The sequence below is a fragment of the Tetrao urogallus genome, assembly GCF_951394365.1.
Source record: "Tetrao urogallus genome assembly, chromosome: 14".
In the NCBI taxonomy this organism is placed as follows: Eukaryota; Metazoa; Chordata; class Aves; order Galliformes; family Phasianidae; genus Tetrao; species Tetrao urogallus.
In genome coordinates, this window is record NC_136827.1 from 12,995,518 (window position 1) to 13,020,318 (window position 24,801).

The 24,801-nt window shown below is 45.2% G+C and overlaps 1 protein-coding gene across 1 annotated transcript; it reads right to left on the reverse strand.

Moving 5' to 3' along the window:
* Positions 1-5,685: 5,685 nt before the first annotated feature.
* Positions 5,686-23,117, reverse strand: MAML1 (mastermind like transcriptional coactivator 1; the record flags this gene model as incomplete). The annotated part of the gene is made up of 5 exons (XM_079542482.1): positions 5,686-6,668; positions 8,161-8,275; positions 10,557-10,826; positions 12,967-14,376; positions 22,749-23,117. 5 exons carry the CDS (start codon positions 23,115-23,117, stop codon positions 5,686-5,688), a joined length of 3,147 nt encoding a protein of 1,048 aa, XP_079398608.1.
* Between the last annotated feature and the right edge of the window lie 1,684 nt (positions 23,118-24,801).

Here is a 24,801-nt window from a genome sequence, read left to right on the forward strand (position 1 = left end):
GTTGCCTTCCATGAACCAACGCACAGAAGAAGCACAATGAGGAGAGCAGCTCTCCAGCCCTCCTCCCACCTCTGCACACCCCACAGCAGAGCCCTATTCCCCTGCACAACACGTGTTTCCTCCAAGCATCCACTCCCCCCACATCCCTCAGCCTTCTAGGCAGCTGCCCACTGCCCGGAGAGCAGCAGCACGGGCTGCATGTACCCCAAGGGATCCTTGGACATTACAGGTTTGGCACTCAGGTTGATTTGTACTGAAAGACAATGAGGTCTTTACTGCTCACTTCAATCACTTCCGAAGTACCTATGTTCTATACAAGGTTGTGCAAGTCTCAGTGAGTACTCACAAATTAACGGCGTGATCTGCTGCTCCTATTCCAAGGTACAGAATTGATCAGGGCAAGGACTTCATAGACTTTAGTGCCATCCTTAGAAGAGCACTGGGATGCTCAGCCCATGACAAGTGTAAGCTTACACAGTGCAGCCCTTTTGAGCTCTGTCACTTCTTGTGGTTTTCTGGTGCAGTCACAGCTCTGCAGTACCACCATTTCCTTGCTCAAATGCAAGCCAAAAGCTCTCCCTTCAGAAAGGACGGCGGCACAGGGGAGACAGATGGCTCAGAAATACCACAGTAACATCAGAACTATAAGCATGAAATGTAAAGAGCAGCAGTGTTTCATAGACCTGAAAGGCTTCTTTTCCTTCATCACAAAAACCAAACAGACATTGGCTGAAGAAGTTACAAACCGGCCTGGAACAACAGGAGAAAAATAAAGGAGTACTGACTTCAGAGATTTAAAATGGGAGACAGAGAGAAAAAAGAAAATTAGTTTTCACCTCATGTTGATGGAGAGAAGGTGCAGGGAAGGGCTGAACCATTGCATCTCCCCCTGTGCAGATGCACACCCAGCTTCATTCACAGCACCGACAAGGGATGAACAGGCCTGTCGCTCATCCCAAGCAGGATGCTGCAAGTTCTCACTTCTGTTTTCAGTCTTCAACTTCTCAAAACCCCACTGCAGCAGTTTCTCAAGCTGACTTCAACATCACTCAAACACACAGCTGTGCACTTTTCCTGGCAAAACACACGAAATGCAGCACAAGTGCTCCCTATCCTCTCAAAACACAACTGGATTTTGGGTCTGCAGGCTGCTCTGAGGCCTGGACTGAAGGTTAACTGCTCTACTTCCATTTAATAGAAGCTGTTGGTGACCCACAGCTTCACAGAGGCATCTACCCTAACATTCAGACTGGGGACATCACCAGACTGCTTTTGCTTACACCATTCCAGCAACCATACAACAATTTAACACCGGCCAAAGAACAAAACCCGCAGTTCAACACATGGAGAACTGTCCTTCAGTGTGTGAAGCTGATTAAAATTCTGCCTATGTAGGGGGATGCTGGGAATTGCTGTAACATGTGAGAGGAACACAGCCTTAGCAAGAAACACAGTTGTCATAGTTCACAGATTCTTCTTTATCACTTCTGCTTCATCTGTGGTTGGGGAGAGAGATGAGAGGCATTAGTTTGGAACTCCAGATTAGATATGATCAGTTAAAAGCTGCACTTAAACAGGAAACAATACATAAATAACTGAACTTGTAGCTTTACTGCAAGCAGCATGATTCACCGCTAAGAGAACTGCTTCGGAACAGTTGAGCAATCCATCAATTATAGCTTGTTAGCAAGACTATTAAAACCCAAACTTGTACCCCTGAAAACGATGACTCCCTTGGATGCTGATAGAGCCACAGATTTTCGCTTTATTTCTGACCATCCTATGCAGTGTTCAACCAAGAGCTCCATCAGTAGCCCAGATCCACTCTGCTACTGCTTGCCACCACCTCTTCAACCCACCAGCTCCAGACGCACGATGAAGCGACCACAAACCCAGCGACTTTGGCAGCTTTAACCCAAACTCCTCATGTAGCTGCTGCCAGCATTTCTGTCCTCATTCAGCAGCACCAGCTCCAGAACCCACATTTTGCACACTTTCTCACTTTCAAATTTGGAAATAAAAGAAGTGAAGCGATGCTTAATGAGCAACCCCTCTGTGCTCACACTCCCAGCACCCAGAGGCAGTGGCTGCAGCTCCTTTCCGGAGAGTTTTCTGCAGTCTCTTTATGCAGCACTGGCTGCCGCTGCCTTTCTGTAGCACTAAGAACTGGTTAAGACACAGCAGCAGAACCTGAGCCTGTGCACCAGGTTGGCCAGAGCTGTGTGCTGGGGTGAGGGAACCAACACACTGCAAACAACGCTGAGCCCTCTGCTGCTCAGCTCACACAAACGTATAACGTCACGCCATGCATGTTTCATACACTAGCAAAATATTTATTTTATAATGATAAAACAGAAGTGAAGGATTTCTTTTTGGTGTGCACCAGTAATTGTAGTAAAAGAATAAGGGGATTAATGGACTCTTTATACATTTCAATGACAAAAATTCATAAAGGTTAGCATCAAATTCAACTGTTCTCCATTTACAAGCATAAAACTTACCATAATACCCCCCAAACACATATATAAAGAATTATAGTTTTAAAATCTATAAAAAGTAAAAAATATACAGTCAGAAGATCTAACTCTTATTCAAATCTTTAATATAAAATTGTAAACATTTATTTACACAAAGGAAATGTGTATAACAAAATTTTGAGCACCCTTTTCAATCGAGTCGTGGTTTTTGGAAGGCAGTGGATGTTGCACAGTGACACTCTCACCTTTCCCACCCAACCAAAACCGCAGTTTATAAATAAAGCCATGGGCGGCTGGCCAGGTGCAGTTCAGGGGAGCTACATTTTATTGCTCTGAAGCTGCAGCAAATGGAAAGCCCAAGTGCATATACAGACAGCTACATGAGAAAGGGCATAAAGGCAAAGCTCAGCCCTACCCATGCACCTACAGACATCTAAACCGTATTTTCCTTTCCTTTGAACTGTTTCAGCATTGTTACAGTGATACCTAACAGCCTGATGCGACAGGGCCCAAGAACAGAAGCAAGGGCTGCTTCTTCCTACGGTCACGTGGAGTTTGGATCCCGTTCACACATGAAGACCAACAGGCATCATAAGCCAGGCTGCCTAGAATCACACTTCATTTTAGTTCAACAGTACCATGAAAAGGCCCTGTCACCAAAACTCGATACCTTCCTGAACAAACCTCTGGTCAAACAGGGCAATATCCACCTCAGCTTCCAGAAACAGCGGAGGAAAGAGCACAGCTGCATTTCACTGGGCATTACGCTGGATTGCCTTTTTGGTAGCAATAATGCAAACAGAAGATGCTCTTTTCCTCTGATTAAGAAATTAAAAGCAGATGGATTTTTTCACTTATTCAGAACAAAGACTGTGTGCAAAATCTACCAGAGAACGTCGCAGATTTCAGCACACTGAACAGGGAAGAACGAAAAGCTGAATCCTACTACCCTGTTATATCTCTCAAGTGTTTGTAAGGGGCGAGGGGGGAGTGGGGGAGTGGAAATAGCGACACTGAAGGGTGTCACTTGAAATTATGAGGTCCCAAACACCCCCAGCAGGAAGGGAAGGCACACTGGTGCAAAGTTAACCCTTAAAAACAAAAATACAGCAAACATTTCTTCCCCTGCCATTGCTAGTTTATCTATGCGCTAACGACACTTACCTGGGACCAGTTTTTGGTTTAATACTAAACCACTCACTAGCTCTTTCCTTAGATTGCCAGTACAAGAAAAGTCAGCATCAGTTATTTGCATCTCAACTACTTATTCTAGAGAATATCATAAGTGTCAACAACCAAAGCAACTAACACCTTCGTCTTCCCATCCAAAGACAATCTTAGTCACCTCTGCGAAAGCTCTACAGGGATTACGTCTGCTTCAGTGAAGTTCCACCCACTACTCAACGGTGGGATCCACCGACCAACCGCATCTTTTGCCAGCGGCTCAACAGCATCAAATCTGTTCAACAGAGCGCAATTCGTCCACACAGGGCGAGCGTGTCGGACAAACCACGTTCCATGCATATTTGGAAAGGGTTAAAGTATTAGTGTTAAAAATAAGCAGTTTTTAAAAGTGCAAATTGTCTGACAAAGGAGCTGCAGATACAGGAACGCATTTTCCTTCTTCGAATTCCACGTTATCCTTCGCTTCCCTTCACCCACTGGAATAAAATCCTCTCGCACATTCTGCAGAGTGGAAAACTCCTGAAGAAGAACAGTCTGTTGAGGGAAATTGCTTTTAAATCACAACGCCGGGTTTGGTTAAAAAGTTTGAAGGAGTTTTCCAAAAGAAGTGGATTTAGAAAGGGAAGAGGTATTTGTGCATTTAAAACAAAAGCTTTCAACTTTATTTTCATTTTAAAGTAAAGGTTAAGGCAAGGTGGTTTGTTGGTGGATAAGGGATCTTTTTTGGTAAAAGTAAGGACTTTGGAACACTGTCTGTTGCCACTGTGGTTTCAGTCCTTCCTGTGAGTAATCCCAACACGGACAAGAGGTCTCCTTGTGCTGAGCTAAAGAACCAGCATCTGCTTCAAGGGATATTAACGGGATAAACCCACCTGTCTACAGAAAGATTACCAAACTCACAACCCAGTATTAAAAACAAAAGTATTTAAAGGGGGAGACTTCAATACTGGAGCAACCTTGATGCAAGCATTCTCCCAGGCTGCTTGTGCTATTGTTACTGCTAAGGACTTTTCACCTCTCAGCCAAGTTCTTTTTTTCCTCATTTTACCCTGAAGTGACAAAGTCTTGTGCTCATTGTGTCACTGCTCGCTTTGGGGGATGAACTGATCTCAAATGTTAGTTTTACTTTTTACAACAAAGAAAACTAAATGAGCTGTCATGAAGCAAAGCCTTCATTTAAATACAACTACCTTTGGAAATAAGTTATGAAGAAACAGGTGCAAAGGAAATGGCTTTACAATTCATGTTAAACCTACTATAGTTTAAAAGTTCTCCCATAAGAAATTCCCCCTTTAAACACAGTAAGGTATAAGCCAAGAACTGTGCCTCTCTACAACAGAGTGCAAACTGCAGCTTAAAAGACTACAATCTATTAAGAAGACTACCTTGACTAACTGGCCAGGTTTTAATACTTCCTTTCATCTACCACCAGCATCTAGAAACACTTACTGTGAAATATCACTTGCTTATGGAGAGTACAGGCACATGCTTCAGCGGTGGAAAAATTCACAGCATCTTGCAAGCGTACTCGGGTGCACGTAGCCTCTTCTCAAACAAAAAGTCAGACATCTGATGACAGTACTACAACAGCACGTCAAGCTACGGACAATAATGATTGCAGGTAACAGCTGCAGAAAACTAAGTCCTAAATTTCTGCAACTATTTGCTTTCTTTCTGCACTATTTCTCTGAAACAGTTCTATTTTTAAATAATTAAAATTTCTCATTTTAGAACACTGCAAGTGAGATTTCTGACAGGCTGGATGGGACACGCACAGCTTTGTTTGACCTGTCTGAACGTGCAACTCCCCAGAGACGCCAGGGCAAAGCGCACTACTCCTGCAGACCTGCTTGGTGCGCCATTACCACGCGTCGGCGCTGAGAAGCAGCTCCAGTCCCTTTCCCAACCATTTACCTCTAATGCCTGCAAGTCTCCTCAATGCCACAGGTTTTTTGGTCCAAGTGTTGCTTATATTTCATGAAATAATTAAAAAAAAGTAGAACCCCCCACCCCCAGCCCTCTTTTAATGAGTTCCCAACAACTCATCCAAATCATTCATCCACTCCTCCGAAGTCCTGTTTTTCAGCAAAGAGTCTATCAGATCTGTGTCACCAGTTAAGTTCTGAAGTCCATTATTGCCTGACTGGCTGCCGTAGGCAAAAGGCAGCTCTTGACTGGTTGTCCTCACCGGGTACCCTTGACTACAGTGCATATTACCTCTGTTGGGCATTTGTTGATTTGGATTCTGGTTGAAAGCGTTCAGATCCGGAACAGTCTGGTTGATGCCAGGCAAGACCTGCTGTGAGGGTACCTGCTGTTGTGAAGGTGGGTTTGTCCGCTGCTGCGTGCCTAAAGACGACGACAGCATCTGCCCAGACACGGCAGCATTCATGGAGGTCATGGGCCTGCTGGTGCTGAGGCTTACCTGAGGCATTCCTTGAGCAAACTGTTGGTTGGCCATCTTTAGATGAGTTTGCTGCATGTGGAAAGAGGAGCTGGCAGAAAATGGTCCTAAGCCACCGTTTCCTTGTGTCTGGTTATTAATATTAGGGATACCTTGGTGTTGCCAAGATGGATTTTGAGCCCCCATAGCAGCTGGCACTCTTGCCATCTGTGGCTTAGATAAGGTTGGATTCAGTGCGCCTTTATTGTGCTGTTGAGAAATACTTGAGTTTGCTAAGGTATTCTGCCCGTAGCCAGCAGGAACAGCAGCACCCTGGCCCAAGCTGCCTTGTCTCTGCATCGGTGGCTGTCCATTGGCACTCTGAGCTGCATGCTGGGGAACCATACCTGACGGTATGCTGTACAGCCCCCCTCGCTGAATGTTCTGCATGTTGGCGTACTGAGACACCCCCCGGTCCTGCTGGCTGGAGCCAGACTGCAGCGGTGCGACAGAAGTGTGTCCAGGTCCCATCTGAATCATGTTCTGGGTCTGAGGAAACATCCGTGGACTGCTGGAGCTGGACTGTCCTAAATTACTGACCCCAGGCATGGCTGAAGATGATCCTGAAATACAAAGGAACATTTTGTACATTAACTACTCAGTTCAACCACGGCCAACCTAGGCCTGTGGACCCTATAAGCCAGAATGCAGCTACATTTGTATAAAACAATTTCAGCAACCAGCACACAGACAGCAGTACTGTGTCCAGTCTGATCTCAAATGCAGATATGCCAATTTCCTAAAAAGTCTGACTGCCACTTCTACGAGTTCAGCATCACCAACACTAAAAAAATTAGGCTTTATTGGGCAGGACTGTGATGCTTCCCTGTAGAAGAAACATCCCTATTACTTAAAACAAGAAAAAAAAAAACCCAACAGACAAGCACAGTAAAGTATAGATATATCATCCACTTTCTCCCCACATTTAGCCAACCAAGGGAAACCTGCCTACACAGAGCTTCCTCTACTTTCAAACAACAAAAAGCTACAGATTTTTTAAAAGATAATTCAAGACATACTGAGTAACACTGGCTTTCCATTGGATTAACAATTAATTAACCAGTTACAGGGCCAAGGAGGAGGTCGTACAGTGAAGAGGTAGAACACATACCAGCACTTAAGATGCAGAATATTACAATCATCAAAGCAAGGGAAAAATAACACTGATACTCATTATAGAAACATATACTCTACTTCTAACAGAGACAGCACTACATTTCTGTAGGAATGCAGCAGGAGACAAGATAATGCATTTCAGTATTTGAAGTCTGTTTCTGACCACTGTTAGCACAAATCTGCACTGGTATCAAGTTTTTCAGAGAAGTAACAACGCCCAGCCCTCGCTCTACTGCATGATCACAAACACTAAGAATGAGAGTATTATATTTCTACTTGCATCTTTTGCATTTGGCATTTACTTCTGTAGGAATAGAGCAAGGAAACAGAAAGAAGAGGATATGTACATTTTGCACACTATAGCTTTATAACAGAAAGCAAGTATCTCCTTGATGCCATGGTAAGTAAGGATTTGTCAGGTAAGGAGACAATTTTTTGCTGTTCTCTACTTCTTCCACATTCCTGGTGCCATTCCACCTTCATGGCAAAAAAAACCCAATATTTATCAGTGTCAGTACAATCAAGACATTCCAAGCTCCTATGAACAAACCCAAATCCCACAAGAACCGCATAGGATGCCATTCCCTTCTGAAGGGGAGAATATTAGAGCAGTACTACAAACACAAAAGTTAAAGGAGAATTTAACATCTGTAAAGGAAAAGGAGAGTATAAAAATGAAATACTTTCATTGTTCTAAAGGCCAAGTTTTATCCATTGCCACAGCAATATTACAGAATCAGAAGCTTGCACTGCCTTAGATGTTTAGGTCAGAGGAAGCTGTTATTTTTTCAAATGTACCAGATCCCATCTCTAAAAGTTGAAAAGCACCGTAACACAGGAAGATGTTGCAATAAATTAACCTTAAGCTCTCCAGCCCAGGAACTCCAGTGGCACCTGGTTTTATTCCCAGTACTTCTGCCATTACTTCACAGTGCTCACCTGTGAACTGCCCAACCTGCTGCTGGTACGGGTTCTGCTGCTGGTCCTGGTACTGGGGAGGTGGCCGGGTCAGGTGTCGCTGCAGCTGCTGCTCCTGCTGCTGCCGCTGCTTCTCCTGGGAAAGATCCAATGCAAAGTAAGTAGGAAGCAAGTCAAGGCTTCTCCAAGAGCGACTGTGCAGATAAAAATCAAGCCACCCGCGTGCTTTTACATGGAGCTGGTGATTACAGGAGCTTCTGTCACCTTCAATTTCAGACCTTCGTTCTCAGCTGAAGCCTTTAAATAACTGCAAGTCACAGGTATCAGTCTCTTAATCAATGGAACGTTCATCCATTTTCAGCAATATCCTGAAGGTACAATACTCTAGCCAATATAAGAAGAGAAAAAGCCCAAAACACCTAAAAACCCACAAATACCTTTTACTCTTTGCCCCCAGATCAATTTATTTGAAGAGTGTAAAGTTAAAGCACAAGTCATAAACACCAGTGTTGCACAGAAAAGGAAAAACATGTACATGTTTTCTAGGTCCAGTTTTCAAAAACAAAAACATACAAACCCAAATTACTGGGTGTCTTAGAAGATCGTGGAAAACTACAAAACCAAGGTTACAACAGGAGCTACACAAGTACTACAACTGCTGTTCCAAAGCATTTTCTCAATAATTCACTTGTTTATTGCAAGAAGCCCTACTAATGCTTTCGACTCAGCTTGCTTCTTTGAAAAGAGCATCCAATCTGCATGTACTTTATGACAAATTCATTAGAAGACTAGCAAATTTAAAGGGAACGGAAAGCCATGGAGGGAAGGGGAGAAGGTGTGTAAGTCCATGCACGAAGTGTGATTCTGACAATACCAACAGCCAAAAGGCTGCTTTTACACCACAAAGCAATCTCAGACAGCATTTCTGGCCCTTCATCCACAGCTATCTTCAACCAGGTTGAAATTCTGAGAGCATTAAGAGTGATACCAAGGACAAGTACTCACTTATGTAAAAACACTCACAGAGCACAGGCAGGGACAGAAATTCCCTTTCAAGAGTCCTAGGACAAAGACACAAGCACTAAGCCCCTCAAGAAGAGATGAGTGCAATGTGAAAAGCAGGCAGGTACACATTACTACCATTGTTTTGAAGTGTCTGCAACTGAGAAGCTGTTGAGACATGCAGAGGAATGAAGAGGGCAGGCTGTTTCACAGAAGGGACCTGCTGCTTGCAGGACCAGTCAGACCTGAAAGGGGCTGACCACAGAAGCCAGGGAAGTGTGCCATAGCAGTAGGATGAACCAAGAGCTGCAGAAGGCTGGCTCAGCAAAAAATAAAAATAAAAATGATGCAGAATATCAAATGTAAGAAACTCTCACAGTATCAAAGAGGGGAGGATACCTGAAACTGTCACCCACTTCAATGACTTTTTGTTTTGTCTTTTAATTGAGGAATATATGCAACTCCCAGTTTTTTCTATAAATTACCACCTCTCTTTTCCTCCTATTATCCCCAAAGATAACATTCCACACCCCCCCACCCCAACCAGTTATCCTGAAAGACAAAACGAAGATCTGAATTGTAAATTCTCCCTGGGCCTAAAACCTTCTCTGAAAATCCATCTTCCCTTCCTCCGTACCCAGCGCAGAGATCTGTTCTGTTTGTCCAGTGACAATGTGTGGAACATGCCTGCATGGACTACTCAGAAATGCAGAAAAGCACAGATGACAGGAGTAAGGCCCTTCAGACCAATTCCCAGCTGAAAGACTTGCAAAAGGTTTAAAACTTAGAGAGGTTCACGCAAGGAGCCCATTTCCCTGAGAGAGACTAAAGCAGCTTTCTGCACAGTCTGATGGATAGCAGAGTTAAATTCTTTTGGCAGGATAAGATGCAAGTTGGATGCAGATGTCTAATTATTTTCCCCAAATAAACAAATGAAAGATGATTTAAAATTTGAAACGTGAACTGTCATGGCACTCACAGAGAGGAAAGGCAGAACTCAACCAGCTTAGAGTCCCTTACTTAAAGCTCTCCAAAACATCAAGGGTATCCCAACCTTTTATTATTTTGCTCTCGTTTCCTTTGTGAAAGAAGGAAGGCAAAGAATTATATCATCACTGGTATATCTTCTCCTCCTGTAGGTATCAGCTTGCATTTCCACACTATTAAATTCTAGCTGCTTAATTCTTTTAATTCACAGCTGTGCCTTGTAACAGAAAGAACGTCTCAGGAACCAAATGTTACATTTTGTTGATGATTTTATATAAAACAGAACAGTGATTTATACCAAAACATCTTGTAGTTTACATCCCCTATCTCATAAGGCTATAGTAGTTCTACAACATCTCAAACACAGCTTTAAGTCAGCCAAAGCACGCTAGTGGAAAGGAAGAAAGAAGACTGCTGGCCCCCCTTACCTGCTCAACTAAGAGATGTTGTTGTCTCTGCTCCATTAGGAACTGCTGCTTCTGTTGCTCCATGAGCAAGTGCTTTTGTTGCTGCTCTCTCTGTTTCTGCTGGTCCATCAGCATTTGGTGCTGCTTCATCACTGCTGCTTGCTGCTGATTGCTAAGATACGACTGGTTGCTGTGGTTCCCTGCCATGGTGACATTGGGAGCCTGGGCACCAACACCAGCACCCGGGACAGAAACGGGAACACGAGGAACATTAGGAGATGTGGTTTGATCCTGCAGAACATAAAAACAATGATGTGAGTTACAGAAGGAGGGTAGCCCTCTAGAACTTGAAGACTTTGTACAGTCACACAGATGAGGAAGGATGTTTTCATAATGATGACCACATGTTCTATTGTCTCTTGTAAAGGATACAGGATTTTTATAAGCAAAATGAGCACACAGAAATGAGAAGTTGGAGTTAACATCAGAAGCTCCAGCAGATTCAGGAACAGAGGTTTTAACTCAAGCCTCACTTAAAGTACTTCCCAAACTTCAGCTCAGAAAGGGGAACGCAGCTCTGTGCGCTTCTGCTCAGCCAGAGGAATGGTGTCATTACAAACAACACTTCAGATGCACCAACTGCAGTTACCTTTGGTTGCAGCTTTCCAACCAGCTTTGAAATTTCATCATATAGTTCTATCCTGCCTCTGTCAACACTTAATTCTGGAAGTTTACACCTCCCCTCCTAATGCTGACTTTTTTTTTCAGTATCAGAGTTCACTATTCGCAGATGAAGGGGAAGAAACATCACTGACCAAAATAAAGAGTCCCAACGTTTGGTCACCAATCCAGCCTTCATCATATTATACAGACAAAACACTACTACGGATAACTGGTCATATCCATTTTTTCTTAAGTCTGCTTTTTTCGTTCTGTTTTGGAGACAGGAACTCAGGAAAAGCCATCAAGTCAAAGTAAGATGGAACGGCTATCCATCAAGACCTGATACCGATCTCTTTGTGAATCCATGAGAATCCATTTGGAATTTGACATTTGTTATCACTTCTAAGCACAGTTCAGCCCCATTTCAAATTATGCAAACATATTTATTTTCACATTCAGAATTCAGCTAATGGTCTGGGCTGCTGGTTCTCACTTGCTGCAGTTTTGCAAGAAATTACGAGCCAAATATAGGTAATGCTGTGCTAAGTTGTTCTGTAAGCAAGCTTCTTAGAAATTGTCCAGAAGTATTCATTAGGATTTCTGTTATTTCAATGCAAGCATGACAGCACAGACACAAGGTCACCTTCAAGTTTTTCAGCAAGAGATAGATGTGACACACACAATCATCTTTACCCTTCCCCTCCTTTTGTCACCAAAAATATCATTAGATCGTTACTTCCACTAGCTTTTAAAGAGATTAATTTTCCTTGTGCCTTATGAAGCATGTATTATTGATCTCATTTGTATTTTTACATCACTGTGGTCTTTACCACAGATTAATCAGGGCTTTACGCCGTGTATTTTGTGTTTTGCTTTACTGAAGGATCACACTGCAAGAGCTGGAGCTCCGATGGCTTTTGCAGTTTTAATCCTTATAACAAGGACCTTTTTTGACAGCAGGTCTTCCAATATGTGCATCGTGGGGATTCGGTAGCACGTGCCTACAAGTCTGTTCTCCTTCACCTGCTATATACATTCCTACCTGCAGCACATCTGTAATATCAGCTATATGTTGTTATCTTTATATTGCCAATTTACCACATCTCGTAAGGCAAAGAAGCACAACGTGGAGTTCTCCTTTATAAGAAAACCTGAAGCACTATGCTTCAAGCAGACAAATGTTACCTATTAAAGATACATTCCCATTCTCACAGACTTAACCAGTAGCAAATTCTTAGATTTGAAAAATGCCAAGTAATACCCATGTAACCAAGAACGCAGCCCTCACTCCCATCTCTCTCCAAAAAGCAGCAACTGAAGGCGTATCTGTTTATAGTGAGCCAACTCCTACAGAAGTCAGGGACCAAGGAGAAAGTAAAGAAAGCAAATCTTCTGCTAGAACACTGTTTAACACTGCAGTTCTATGAGCTATTTCAGGCAGAAGTTCACAAAGCATCTATTTATCTTTGTAAGTAGAACCTTCTGTGAAGTGCGACATAATTTGTTGCCCATGAAGTGTATTAAGCTGCAAACCACACGTTACCAACGTGACCTAGAATTGCATATTAAAAACTTTCCTCAGTGGAAAATGCAGTGCTTGACTCTTGCCTCAGCACACTGTGCACTACCAGCTTCTTCTTCAGGAACACGCAGCAGCTGATCTGAAACACCATCAAGTAACCCATACTCCAATCTTACCTACCCAACATCCTCTTTCAAACCCTTAAATCTGTCACTAAACAAAAGTAACAAAGATCAGAACACGTACCTGACTGTGCGGCAGTCGGTAGGTAATGTTTCCAGACTTGGGTTTCAACAGGATCATTCCATTTTGGTCGTCACCCACGTGAGACAGTGGCTGCTGCTGGCGCTGCTGCATGTAAGCCAACATGGGAGTCTTGTTCTGACCAGGTACTGCAACGCCCTGTTCACATTCTGCTTTGTAATGTGAAAGAGGTTTGGTGTTCCCATAGTCTAGCACTGAGCCTTGACTATTCACAGGGTTCTGGTTCATGCTGTTTTGCTGATGACCCAGTATGTTCACATGGTAGTTGCCTCCAGCTCTCGGAGAGCTTTTATTTCCCATATTAGGCATCATGAGCTTCTGATTGTTGAAGTCCGGCTGGTAAACTGAAGGGCTGGTGGGATTCTCCATGGTATATGGAACGGCCAGTGGGCTGTGAGAAGGCCCAGACTGCCAGGTAGACATCTGATTGGTTTGGTGGACTTGGGAAGCCTGCTGCTGGTTCTGCAGCATCTGGTCTCTCTTCTGCTTGGCAGCAATCTGCTGGAGTTGATGGGCAGAGGACATTTCTTTGGCACTTCCTGCCCCCTTCCCAGGTAAAAGCACATTGGAGAGAGGTCTCTGGACGTTCTGAGAGTGGTTTGATGCCTGCATCATGGGCTGATTAGCATTTTCAGTCATTGACTGACTAGAAGGCTGAAACATAGCCTGAGAACTACCGACCACCGGAGACGCAGCACTTACAGGAACAGAGGCAGCACCGATGAATGCTGAACCTGAAGAAGTAGATCTAACCTGCGGAGATCCCATCTGCTCCTGCTCAAAGGGTGCAGGGGAAAATTCAGTCTTTATGTTAATATCTTGCGGTAATGGAGTCTGTGCAGCTGAATTTGAAGAATCCGCATCTTTTTTCTCTTCAAAGTCTTCATTAAAGAGATCCTTCATGTCTTCGTCGGGCACTGACCTATTAAGCTCCTCAATAAGCTCCTTCCATTCTTGCTCGTTAAGATTAAGATCAGGCATCAAGTTGTTCTGAGATATAGAACCCCCTGCTCCAGCAATCATACACGGAAGATCATCTACAGGCTCCTGCTTCAGCTCTTTGTTCAAACTCAGAGGAAATGAATCATCAGCATCACCACCTCCATTCAGTTGCAGACTGGAATCTGGAAGACACTTCTTGCTGATGCCATCGAGTCCCATCGGATGTTTTCCATTAAGCTGCAAGGTATCTCCACTGGCAGATTTCTTGTCAAGATGATGGAGTGGGGACACAGGGGGCATTCCATTGGAAGAACCACTCACTCCACCAAGACCGTCATCACGACGCAGCTTCTTGGAAACTGAAAATACATCACCGAAGCCATTCTGCTGGTCTCCGTTCTGAGGGGAAGCAGCACTATCAAGCTTTCTTTTCACAGTCTCATGGAGCTGCTGAAAAAAAGAAAGAAACAAAGAAAGAAAGATTTTAGTTATTTAGTTTCACATCTCAGATTATTTCTTACAAAAACATTGTCTAGCTCTGAATATGGGGGAAAAAAAAAAACATTTTAGGGAGAAAAGAAGGGCTAGGTCTTTAGTTTTTACAAATTATCACATGAGATGACTTCCTTGCTAAAATCTTCCAAATCAATCATCTCCTGTAAATGATACAGAATTGTCATAAATAAAGAGAGAGAAATGAGGAGCTGGAGTTAGAAGCTCCAGCAGATTCAGGAAGAGAGGCTTTAACTCTGAAAAGTAAACCTTCCAAACCAGGCACTAAATCAAACAAAGATGAAAACTGCCAGATATTTGACAACAAGTTGAGAAATGACTTTGAATTGGAACATATTATCATCTTTCCTGTTCAAAATGTAAAACATGGAAGAACAATAAGATTCAAATTGAGACTAACAACCTGTATTTACTTGGTCTATGTACACATTGTATAATTCTCCAGCAAGACTGCTTTGTAAAGCAGTCTCACATGAAAAGATTTAGGAAAAAAAAAAAAAAAAAAAGATCATTTCTGCTGTGGTTTTAATTACTGGAGGATAAACAGGTATGTAATTTTTGTACACAATCACATTTTTGGCATTAAGCAAAACCAGTTTGTCACCAAGTGACCACAGTTCCATTCATACGTAACTGCAATTAGAAGCTCAGTCAATTCTGTCACACAGAGTAAGTTTATTCCTTTCCTCTTTTCTCCCGAAGCATTTCCCCCCTGCTACTCTCTGCTCTATGACCCTCAGAGCACAAACCAGCTCAACAGTTGGCCAGTCTACAGCTAGTGAATATGCATTCTTTTTCTTGCAGTGCCACCTAGAAGCAACCAGAGGGTACAGCAACAGCACCTCGGTTCCACAAAGCCGAGTGTGGGTCCCCCAGTTTAACTTCTCTTCCGGCTGCGTTCTTTCAAATATTAACTCCTTTTCAGTGACCTCAAAAATATCAGAAAACAGAACACATGAACACATCAAAGATGACAATGAATTATTCCCCCCTTAGGTAAATTTGCCAAACAGCTGGGCTTTGCTGTACTGGGATCACTACACCAAGACAGACAAACCTGCAGGGCAGCGACAGCTCAAAGCTGCACGTCTAAAGAGGGAACCCTTTTCCCCTGACCTGGAAAAGATGCCTTTGTGTGTCCCAGCAGGACACATGAGGAGAATCCTCACAAAAAGCCACTCATCTCAAGTGTGGTTCACTGAACAATAGTTCTCTCAGATGGCAGAAAAGAGGCTCATTAAACAAACCTCAAAACAAGCACACTTACTTTAATACGCAGTCTCCATAATGCAGTCCACTAACCCTTGGGGAAAAAACGTTTCATCCAAGAACAAACAGGGGAAACTTCAAGATCTCGGCACTGAAGCAAAAGGTTGTGTGTAGAGCCAGCATAAATTATCAGGAATGTTACAGCACTTGCCTGGGCAACAGCATTCTTTTGATTTAAGGATAGAAGGACTGGATCACAGTGGTTGCTCTCTCGTTAATTGTCCACAGCTTACTGATCTTTGGAAACAAACACTGCCTCGTGCTTGCATAGGTAACACCTACAACTCCTTTTTACAAGAGGGATGGACTGCAGTTTCCAGGAGACCTGGATCTTTCCGCAGCCTCATGGAAACAGCAGCAAAGTAATGAGATGAGCAGCAGAGCTTGTAAGAGGAGGGACACATTTGGAACTTCACTAGATCTCAACATCCCATCTACAGCTTCAGTAGCAGACTTACAACAATGTTTTTCAATTACTAACTTAAGAGAATAAAGGAAATCTGATTTTTCATAAAAACAGAAAACAACAGAAAGTGAGGAAGCTTCAACTCAACCCCAACATTTGGCTTTTGGCAAGTTTCCTGTTGTTTACTTAATACTCCAACTGGGAAAACTGAAGCTCAAGGTGGATGAGTAACTTGCCTGAGGTCATATGATGAGTCAATCAAAGATTGGGATGGATCCTCCTTAATTCCAAATCATTAAGGAAGAAACACTCTCCAAAAAATAACATACAAGTACTAATTTAGTTTTGTACATTCAATGTATTCTTCTCATGGTTGAAGTGAATTTCTCTATTAAAACAGAACCATGGCCCAGAGGAACCACTGCTGCAACCGCAACTCCTGCAGGCAGCTTAGGGCTCGGGTAGGACCACAGTCCTCTGTGGGCTGCAAAACTCAGGTTGATGGAGAGGTATTCTAGAAGTTGATTTGTGCTGAGGTCTTTGCTGTTGTGCTGCACCACTTGCAATATATGCAAGATTAAATCATTTATGCTTCTAAAGTAAACTTACTGAAGTCTAGATGTAGGTGTAGATCCTTAGTGTCCATCACAGGCTTCTTCCCCCACAAAAACCCAGGGTCTATCATATCTGCATGGCTTTTAACAGTCGTCAAAACACCCAGATTCCCAATTTTAACTCCTTGGCATGAGTTGCTCTTACACAGCCCTTCTTTCAGCTCACACTAAATTCCTTCACAATAAACCAAACTGTAAAAATAAGGAACTTCAAAGGAATTCGTTTATGAGGTAAAATTTGGGGTGTCTGCTTCACCTCATCTAAACGTACTATTAATTGAAAGATATCCTACCTGTACACAACAGCCAGCAGACGCACAGGAAAGAAGAAAATCTGCTTATCTCTTATCTGCACCAGAAAAGACAGCCCAATTCACAACAAGGCTACTTAATCCCTGAAATGTAGAAGCTATTCACCAACTGCACTTGAATCCTAGCTCACTTTTAAGAGGAAAAGCAGCACAAAACGTACCTGGATACTGTGGCTGTGCTGAGGTTACGCTACCGCAGCTACTCAGCCAGCTGACCAGAAGAAAGCCAGCCTCCATGTCCCACCTCCATTCTTCACTCAAGGACAGTGGTACCAAAAGCTGCAGGTGCCAACAGCTACCGCTCCAGCGTCATCACTAACACACCTGATAGCTTCTATTTACTCATGTTTACCTTCCTAAGCAATAAAACCTGAAATTCACACAACTGCTCTGCAAATAACATACCCTTCTCTTGTGAAATACCATTTCTTATATACTATCTCAGCTCTTGGTTTCCTAACAGAAGGAGAAATGTTGAACTTGGTTCTTCTCATTTGTCTGTCTGTGTGTAATTAAAGACTTTTTTTGGGGAAAAAAAACCCAACACATAGCATACATGAGATACAAGTTAGACAGCAAGTTATCTGCATATCGAGCTGCCCCAACAGAGTTCTCAAGGCAAGAAAAACCTGTTCTCTTCTGCCAAAACTCCAAAGGAAAAAAAAATCCACACTGACAAGAATAAAGCACAGCTTGCAACTCACTAAGAAAACCTCTTTAGCATTTCTTTTTTGTCTGTTATGATTTTGCAAAGCACGGTCGCTTTCTGATGTGTTATTCATGGTTTCCTTCGGAGAATCAATCACTTTTATTTAGAACACGAGTCAATTCTTTCCATTGTCACAAGATCAGAAACAGAAATGTATTCCCATTTTCTTAGCCTGCCCAACCTCCCAGCAGCAGAGGAACCTTGTAAGCTCTCTGCAATGAGCCTACTTAACTTTGCCTAAGACTCTTACCCCAAAAGCATTTATCCAAGGCATTTAAACCAGTACAGTACGTTTGCTTGGCAGGAGTACACGTGCAGTCAGGCCATAACCACGGCTTCCCCACTGACCCAGGGGAACAGATCAAAGCCAGGTGCCACCCCTCCCCACACAGGGCTGTCCATCCCAAACGCTCTCATCACAAAACCTGAGCACCATGTACCACGACACCCAGCCACACTGCAGCCTCATTGCAAAGGCATGTTGGCAGACTTCGTAAGAGCCAGCCACTCACTGACAAGGAAGCCCAGCAAGAAGAAATTGGGAATGGACTAACACTTGATCTCAGCTTTCTGCCAGCAAACTCATGGGCAGAGTTCATGGCTTCGGGACTCTTCTGTCACACAGGGAAGAAAGGGGCTTCCAATATTGTAAATAATTATGTTTATAGTTGGTAAATATTTATAAGTTTATAGTTATAGAAACTGCAAGCAAATTTGTGGGGGGTTTTTTGGTGTTTCTTTTTTTCCCCAAGAAAGGCTTGTAAAAATGACAGAAATAAAACTTTGAAGACCTAACTCTATGCTGTGCTTTTTGGGCACCCTGATGACATGTTTCGGATATTAAATTCTCCTTACAGGATTCAACAAAGCTTTACATCTCATTTCAATTAAGCTTAGAGTTTCAGTCTTCAGTTATATCTATGATCCGTCACAAAATAACAGCATGAGAAAATGCTGGCCGTTTTCAAAGAAATCCCGTGCTACTCTACATGTGCAATAAAACTCCAGCTCCAAGATGCCTTCCAGCCAGAAGCCAGCACCCTCACCTACAGGGGAACACACCAGCTTGCCTCCAGCAATACTGCAGCACACACCAGCTCCACGGAGCAGCACAGTCTTCTGAGCTGACAGATTCTCCTTCCCTGCCTGGCTGAGGATAGAAGCAATAAGGATGACCACCTCTCAAGCTGGAAGACCATTGCAAATACCAGGAGTTGCAATACATATGAATTTCGGATAGAAAAAAACCATTTTGGCCCTGCAACGCACTCTCTTCTTACTGAGCATCTACACACAGCTTCCAAAGTTGCACTCTCCGTGCAAGGAAAGCATTTTATTACCAAATGTGTTCCTGCATTCCAGCGCGTTGTCAGAACGAAAGTGCTGCGCTAACTTCAATTTTGACTGTTACTTTAATTCCAGAAGTCTTTTGTATTTGGGTGACTGCCTGCTGGAGTGGAGAAGGGCTGTGGATGTGCATGGCTATAAATAGCCCAGCCTGCATTAGTCACAAGGGGCAGCTTCTGCTGCAGGAATTGTTCTGCTGAATCAAAAAGCCCTGCAGAGCCTTCGGCCGCCGGATCGCCCACCTCGCCTGGACTGCAGCAGCACATCAGGTCCCTCCCAGATCCCTGCAGCTCAGAAAGCAGCGCTGCATATCTAACCAATCTGCGAGGGGAAGTGTTTCAAACACACAACAATACCTCACAGCATTAAAAGGAGACAAAGAAAAACCTGTCAGAGTTGTTGTGCAACAAGCTATCAGACTTGTCAGCAAAACCAAACAATGGTGGCAAGAGTACACTGTACTGAAGTTGTGTATAAATAATGTGGAAATAATTTGCTATTTTTGTGGTAAAACATAATTTCACAATTTAACACCCATCCACCACAGCTTACCCCAAAGTCTCCTGAGTTGTCAGCATACCAGCCTGGGCTTCCTTAGGAGAATGCAACCATGTTTGTCCCTATAATCCAGGCAATCTATTCCCTTTCATTTTCTACTACAGCTCCTTTCAATCACAGAACATTTCTTTATTCTCCTGAAATTTTCCTTAAACTTTTCACTTGGGTGCCTGGCTTCAACCAGCACTTTTACAAGCCTCTACCATTCCCCAGCAAACGCTGCTCTGCTCCTCAGCTTCACACAGAGCATTCCCAAGGCTGAGCAGGTCTCTGCCCATTCCAGAAATGCCATCCACAGCAGTCCCAGACAAAGCAAAGCATCTACACAACCCCCGCTTTCAGGTGGGAAGAGAAGCACTGCACAGCTCCTTCCAAAAGGCCCCACCACAAAGCACAGCATGGAGATGAACATACAGACCCCCAGCACGCTCCTTGTCCGTGCTGAGGAAGCGCTCGGTGCGCAGCTCAGGGATCCACGACATCACAGTCTGTCAGAAATACATGGCAACCTTTCCAGCAGGCAGAATTTAAACTCTATTGAAATGAACTTTCTCAAAACAGAAACTGGCAAAGAGGAAAAAAAACATGCTCGATGGCAGCTCCTGTCCCTTCCCAACTTCTCTGTTTCTCAAAAACAGAAGATCAACACAAGAGACATTACTCAAAGTACTAAGCATCTTCTGCTCTGAACAAGCCTTAACACCACCCTGAAGCAAAATTTAAACATTTGAATTTTCCTTTAAATTAGAGCTTTTTTAATAGGAAGCCAGTATTTTCATCTCGTTCCTCAAATGAAGGACAAGTCTACTGAGCACACAAACCATCCGTAAGAATTTCTGTATTGATATCGTATCTTAGTTTCTGTGCACTCACAAGATAGCACCGCTTAGTAAGAAAACGAAGGATGGCACTGCCCCTGGCTTCTGCTCAGTCTCAGCATACACACACCAGAAACTACTGGGAGGGAAATGTAATTTCGGGCTTTGGCCACGTGAACAAGTCATACAGGATGTGACAGGGTGGTGCTCCCTCTACCCAGGGCTACTCTGCGTCCACCAAGGGCAGCACCTGGGCACACAGGCACTGTGCTCTGGGCACACGCGTGGCACAGCAGCTGCAGGTCCTGCTGCCAGCTCACAGATGCGAGATCCCGTGCCCTTTACACTTACGCTGGTCACTTTTCTCTCAAGGATCAAAACAAACGCCCCATTAACTTTGAATGCAGCTCCTGGTCTCCAAGAGAAGATTCATACGCAGCTTCAAGAGAAACTCCACACCGTAACAGCGGTTACACTGATGCAATGTATGTTTCACTACCTAATGGCATTCTTTTGAAAGGATGCTCAGGATATTCTAAAACATAATTTTGGCGTTAATCCAAAGTCTACTGACTATTTTAAACCGTAACCTTGTGCTTCCCAGGCAGACACATTTGATCTCAATAAGAGCTGCTCCTCAGCCACGGGTACAGCCAGAGGTAAAACGCCAACTGAGAGAAAGATCTCCTGTGCCAAAGGAACAAAACCAGCAGCGGAGGTTTCTTGTTAGTTTCTGGTTTTTGAGGGGTGTTTTGTTTTTTTTTTTTTTCAAAAGCGTTAACTAACTTTATACCCTAGTAACCAGATGATGAATCAGCAGCTGCAATTAAGCTTACAGTCATGTATCCAAGGAAGGAAACAGCAGGCCAGCACGAGGAGGAGTCATTCATACACTAAAACCCTCTTCTGTTGTGTAAATTGGCCACTGGCAGCAGCTTCCTGAACAAGAAGGGCTTCCCCAGATGTGCACTGTATTTCAAAACCACACTGCTGCTGAGAGCCCTCATTATAATGGATGCTAATTAGATCAAATCCACATCCAAAGCGATTTAAAAGAAACAACACCAACGAATCAAGGACATCTTTCTTTTCAAGGATCAGTACGAAAGAGCATGGTGGCACTTTAAGCAACAGGATTTGACATACTAAAGAGGTCTGTGGAGTGAGCTACACAAATATGCATAGAGCCCCAGACACAGAATGCTTCACAGCCCAAACAGGAAACAAACAGAAACCCCATCAAATCTCTGGAAAATAAAATAGGAGTTTGAGAGATTTGTGTTCTGACACCAAGTTACACTCAGGATCAGCCCAGCGAAGAGCAGTGCCTGCTTAAGTGCTACAGAATCACTGCCAGGATGGCAGAAAGTTTCTTCTCACTCTCAAAGGTTCTTCTTTAACAACCATCTGAAGCACTCAAACTATCACAAGCGTTTTGGTCTTCAGTACAGTCAGTATCCTAGGTTCACACACGATACAGCATCTAGTTAGCTAAGCAATGTTTTCAGCTCATGCTGCAAAGTCTACAACCAGGTATGTGCTGCCCAGCGCTACATGAAAGCTGACATCTGCGTGCCGTGTCTCACAATCCCACATCATGCACAGTCATACCCAAACACTCAGTGAGCTCTGTCATGATTCTGTTTTAAAAACTGTAACTAAGTGAAGCCCAAGGCAGCAGAGAACCACATTCTCTTCTTCACTGTGACTGAGCAAGCAGACAATCTTAAAAATAGGATTTACCTATGCAGTAACTTGAAAATGCATCGGGTTAACCCACCATCCCCTCGTGAAGAAATTCAAAGCAGTACTGCATCATTTCCACAAAGGTCAACGTTTAGCAATGGGTGCCCTGGAGAAGGACAGGCATTAGGAGGGGCAGCCTGCGCGAGGTCACCCTACTAACCTACATTGCTGACACACCAGCAGCACGTTTAAAGGCTCACGACGTTTTATAGGGTTCGGGGCAAGTTAAGCAGCGGCCTCTCCAGATAGGCACACAGCCGTGGCCGCGTGCACATGCCCTGACAACCAGCAGCGCTAAGGAGGCCAGGGAAACACTCGCGTTCTGTGCTCAGCCAGGCTGGAATGGGTGGAGTGGGACTCCCACAGCGCTCACACCCACTGCAGCGGGTGGCAAACAAGCGCTGCCTCTCTCCTTCTCCTCTTTCCAAGACGCAGCAAAGCCCACGCTGGCAGAGTTCCCCCCTCAGCGACACGCGCCCTTATCGAGGTGACACCCTGACAGCCCCAAGCGCGGCACGGGCAGCGCCTTACCGCGATCAGCGTGCTGCCGCGGCCGTGCTGCTCTCCACTCGCCGCCTCTCCGTCCAGGCCGTTGGCTCCGCTCCTCTCGGCGCTCCCCGCGACGGCCGCTGCGGGCGGAGGTGGCGCGGGGGGCGGTGGGGCCGGGGGCGGCTGGCGGTGCTTGCCGGCCCGCTTGGCCTTGGCCTGCAGGCAGCGCTGGTGCAGGGCGAAGGTTTGCTGGCGCTCCAGCTCCAGGCGCTCCGGGGACACGGCCTGGTAGCGGGACTCGCAGGCGCTGTGGTGCCGCCGGCAGAGCTCGATGCGCCGGCGGAGCCGCTCCATCACCGCGCTGTGCCGCGGCACCACGAACTCCGCCATGGGGCAGGAGGGCAGCACCATGGACCGGAGGGACGAGGGGAGGCCGCCGCTCACCGGCTCCGCACGCCGGGCCTCGCCATGGCCCTCCTCGAGGCCTCGCCGCTCCTTCCCCGCCCGCCGGCCTCACCTGGGCCCCCCGGCCCGGTTCCTCCTCCCGCCCCCGGCCCGGCGCCCGCCTCGCTCCCCCCCTCCCCACTTCCTCCTTCTCTCCCGAGCCCGGCGCCGATTCGCTCCCCCGCTCTCCGCTCAGCCCTGCCCGGCGGCCGCTGCCCGCCGCCCCCGGGGGTCCGGCCGGAGCCCGCTCCGCTCCCTCCCCGGCGCGGCGCGGCCGGGCGGCCGCCGCTCTCAGGCACGGGCCGGCCCGAAGCCCCGAGTCCCCATTGTTATCCGCGCCGCCGCCATCTTGAAATTGTTTTTCCCCTCAAGAGCCGAGTTGAGAATAAATAGGCGGAGCTTCCTGGGTGGCGGGCGACGTCACGGCGCGCCGCGCGTCACGAGCCGTGAGGGACGGCGCTCTCAGCCAATAGGAAGGCGCGGAGGCGCGAAGGGACGCGGCCAAGGCGTAGGAGGAGATAGCGCCTGGCAGGGGGCGGGCTGCGGCGCGTTTAAAAGGCACGGGAAGAAAAGAGGTGGGGCGAAGACGGCGCAGCCAATCGGGACAGCGGAAGGGGGAAGCATGTGGTGATTGATGGGAGGCGGGGCGCCGCTGCTCGGGGGCTCAGGGCGGGCGCGCCAGGATTTCATTCCGAGGGTTGAAACTTCGGCCAATTAACAAGGAAAGCGCCTTCCTGCAACAATTCACCCCACGCCGCTTCTGCAGCATTAAGAACAACCACGGCCCCCCCCCCCGCGGTACCAGGGCTAGCTTGGACTCACCTCGGGTCCCACAGGAACCCAGTACACAGGATCACGGGAGATAAGAGATGACCTGAGGCACCCAGAAGCCCATCTTGAAGCAAGCGATCCGACTACATTTCAGTGCATCACAGCAACAAGCCAGGATGCATTGCTACGAGCCCCAGCCAGAATACCACCTTACTTCCTACTTACATCAACTCTTCTCTGAAAAGCAGTGCTAGGAGAAAAAACCATTTTAGCATTTCTGTTCTCTATCAGCTATAGAACTACATCCCTTCCCTCAGGGAGCCCCTCCCTCAGCCCAGACGAGTTCAGCTTACACAGCTGTCTTTTCCTCCTGTAACAGAGTGATGCTGAGGCTGAACACAGGCACCCCATGCAGAAGGCAGGGTAAGAAGTGACGTCTGCATTTTCTAACTGTTTCAGAAAGTCTTAATTTATTGTAGTGATTATTTAAGCATACACTATGGTATAAAAAAAAAAAAAGCCATAGCATGCAGACAGACCTCTTCAGAGATTCAGCAAAGCAAATGTAGACTTACATTTCGCCTTAGTATTATTTTAGAAGCTGACAGCAGATCTCAAGTCCCATTGTGATGCTAGGAAAGAACACGTATGCACATGAATTGTTTGGGAGTTTAAGGCAATTTGCATATTAAGATAAAAACCATTGGATTAGTAGAATTATGTTGTGCTCAAAATGTTAGCTGAATCGAAACCGTTTACATACATGTCATCTCAACGGACTGAGTCATAAATAGCAGCTGCTCCTTGATAGAAGTACAGTCCTGAGAACAAGCTAATAGCAATGCTTAAGCTATGACATCTCCCATGTCAGAGTATAAGC